The following is a 2,944-nucleotide window of genomic DNA, read 5'->3' as shown; positions in this document are numbered from 1 at the left end:
CTTCCCACCCAAACCAGTCTGGGATTGAGCCTGTCCTTGGGGGCTGTCAGGCAGGCAAGGAGGGAAACCAAACCCTGAGCCAGACGGCTGACAGAGCAGGGTGAGCTCTGGCTCCGTGTGTCAGCAGCTTCACCAGGATGCTGCTGTGTTTCAGGCCAAGGGAACACGCTTTGCACAGAGACTGGATGTCACTTGCTGCCTGACACTAGTGTTAGAGAGAAAATCCTGTTGTGGCAAAGACACAGAAGCTGGAATTGCTTGGTTACGATGGTGCCTTTAATGAAGTGGGCCCATCTTTAAAAGGTATTTTTTCTTAACCCCACAGCAGTTCCTCGGTCAGGGAGGTGTTGGCAACCTGTGGCAGCTTCTGATAGACTGAGTCCCAGAAGTTCACAAACTGAGATCTCAGATTCTGCTTCACAGAGTTCTTGTTTATCTTGTTGTTGATTTCCAGGTAGTAACTTCCATCATTGCTATAGGGCGGCCAGTTAACGGGCACCTTTGAATTTCCTTTGTTGGGATCACTGGGAAAAAAGGAGATGTAGAAGTTCAGTTTTATCAGAGTAGCTTGTGGCTGCAGCAAGGTTTGTGGTGTTTGGCAGGGACCCCGTCTGCTCAAGTGAGGCTTTAAGTAAGTGCAAACAGAGGGTTTGACATTGGGACAAGCGATAGTAACTCTGCCTGGCAGGAGGAACTTGCTGACTGGATTCTCCTCCCTCAGTCCAAATTAGCATCATCCTTGGCTGCACACAGGGGCTTAACTCCTGTCTGAACATCAGGATTCAGAGACAAACCTCATTGTTAAGTTTTAGCAGAGTTCACAAGTTCTGAAAATGCTTCTGCTGTCCCCAGATGTCCTCTGGATGAGGAGGACCCAGAGTGAACTCCACCACTGGGAGACACAGAGCCAGACTCACAACAGAAGCAGACAGAGGACACCCCACATTTGGGAATTGCTCCTGAGAAGTTAATAGGTAAAAGCAGCAGGTTGGAGAGCTGCAGCAAGCCCCAGATGTGAACTGGAATCACTCACCCTGTCCTGGCAAAGTTGGTCCAATAAGCAATCATGGCTTTTGAGACAGTCCTGTCCTTGGGCCGGTAGCCCAGGGGGGTGGTGAAGGGCTTCCCAAACACATACTGCAGGTCATCAGCATGGTCTGCCCCTACCCAGCTTGGGTAGATGGGCATTCGGGAGGGCTGGGAGAACAAGTAGCTGTATGTCTTGGCATTCCTGGGGAAATAAAATAAACTTGCTAAGCAGCTGTGGGTGGAGAGCAGAGAAAGGGGTGCAGATTCATAACCATGCTCCAAATACTGGCAGAGCCAGAGATTCAGCCTTGGAAGATGCTCCCGTGCATCCAAGATATGGTCTCAGGAGAAAACATCCTTCTATATGGTAATTTATAACTTCCATTTCTGATTCTCACCCTAAACCTCCTATCATCCAGCTGCCATGTCTTGTGACAGCAGACGTTGCTAAGATGAAGTCTGAAGTGTTTTGGAAGCAGAAAGCTTTAATGGGAATTTATAATTTATGTAAGCATGCATTCAGCACCAAAAAACCTGGCTCCTTCAGCCCTCGAACCCACTCCTCAGCCCCTTGTGCTGGAAACAGAGTGTTTTGGCCCCTGGGTGGGCTTTGGGCTCCTGCCAGGGCCAAGCTACTCACTGGGCATTTTTGAGGTGCAGATTCAGGGCCCACTGTGTGGGAACCAGGAAGATGTAGTCAGTAATCAGGTCCACCACTGTCTTCTTCATGACCTCCTGGGATGGTTTCTCCTCCCACGCTTCTGTGTAGATATTGTAGGTCAGGTTGGCTCCACGCTCACCTCTGTCCACAGTAAGTCCTTTGATCAAATTATAGATGTCCTGCCTGAAAAGACAATTAGTATCAACTAATTACAAACTGACAGCTTCAAGTGGGGCAGGGCCCACAGAAAGAGATCCCAGCTCCTGTTGATGCTCACATCCAACCCTGTGGTTCACAACAGTCTGGTGGAGTGAAAGCCAGTGATTTCATTCCAGGTCTTAGACAGTGGGTTTGTGTTTCCCAGCTTTCTCAGCAGAACAACTTGGGGCCAGATTTTGTCTGCAAAGAGGAGTCTTACAGGGCAGGCACCCAACATGTCTGGCATGTACCTGCTCTGGACAGAGAGCCACAGGGCTGCCAAGCTTATAGCTGGTGCTGAGTTCAGGAGCACCTTGAAGTTACATGAGGAAGCTTCCCCACTAGCTGGTCCTTTCTCTCAAAGGTTCTGGACTTGCTTGCATATATCCCAGGCACCCTGATGTGGAGCAACATCCTGTTAGGAAGGTAGTGCTCTCTCCACTCAGGTCTAAGTTCTTGGAGTTTGGGGGCTACATTGAAGATAAAGTTCCTCCTGTTAAAGGTTTTAAGGGCATGCATCACTTACGCATTGACTTTCACAAGTGGGCGGTTGATAGAAGGTAAATCAATGCCAGCAAAGAAGTGTCCATCCATGTTATTGACCCCAGCAAGATAGTCAATGTCAGCAGCGTTGGCAAAGAGCTTCTCTGGTACGTCTGGGAGGAAGTCTCCATCGATGACAGGAGTGAGGGCAAGTGTGTGAACCAGGGGAACTGCAGCAAGACACAAAAACTGAGCAGGTTAGGAGCTGAGAAAAGACAGATCTGTGTCCTGGCATATCCCATGGCTCAAGGAACTGTGGAAGGAACAGGCTGAGATGAATGGGAGCTTGGGTGGTGGCTTCTGTGTGCCCACAGGCTCATGTGCAGTAAAACTCGTGTGTGTAGGTGGGGTGGTGGAACAAGAGATCAGCCAGTCAAGCACCAGCAGACAGCATCAACAGTTCCTCCTCTCCTTCCCCAAAAAGCCCAGACAAAGGTAGGCAAAAGCAGAACTTTTCCTCCCCACCCCATCTAGTTGCCCTCGCTTCTTGCCAGTGCAGCTGCACAGTGGTGG

General features: G+C 49.8%; 1 protein-coding gene across 1 annotated transcript; it reads right to left on the bottom strand.

The window, feature by feature from the left end:
* Positions 1-313: 313 nt before the first annotated feature.
* Positions 314-2,601, bottom strand: LOC103771655 (bile salt-activated lipase-like; the record flags this gene model as incomplete). Its single annotated transcript, XM_008938956.1, has 4 exons — positions 314-524; positions 1,034-1,231; positions 1,670-1,873; positions 2,415-2,601. Coding segments are annotated over 4 exons (800 nt in total), but the record flags the coding sequence as incomplete, so codon positions are not given.
* Positions 2,602-2,944: the final 343 nt, after the last annotated feature.

Source organism: Merops nubicus, unplaced genomic scaffold (genome assembly GCF_000691845.1).
Source record: "Merops nubicus isolate BGI_N331 unplaced genomic scaffold, ASM69184v1 scaffold40744, whole genome shotgun sequence".
NCBI lineage: Eukaryota > Metazoa > Chordata > Aves > Coraciiformes > Meropidae > Merops > Merops nubicus.
The sequence above is the reverse complement of the archived record's forward strand: the minus strand, read 5'-3'. Positions and strand labels throughout refer to the sequence as shown.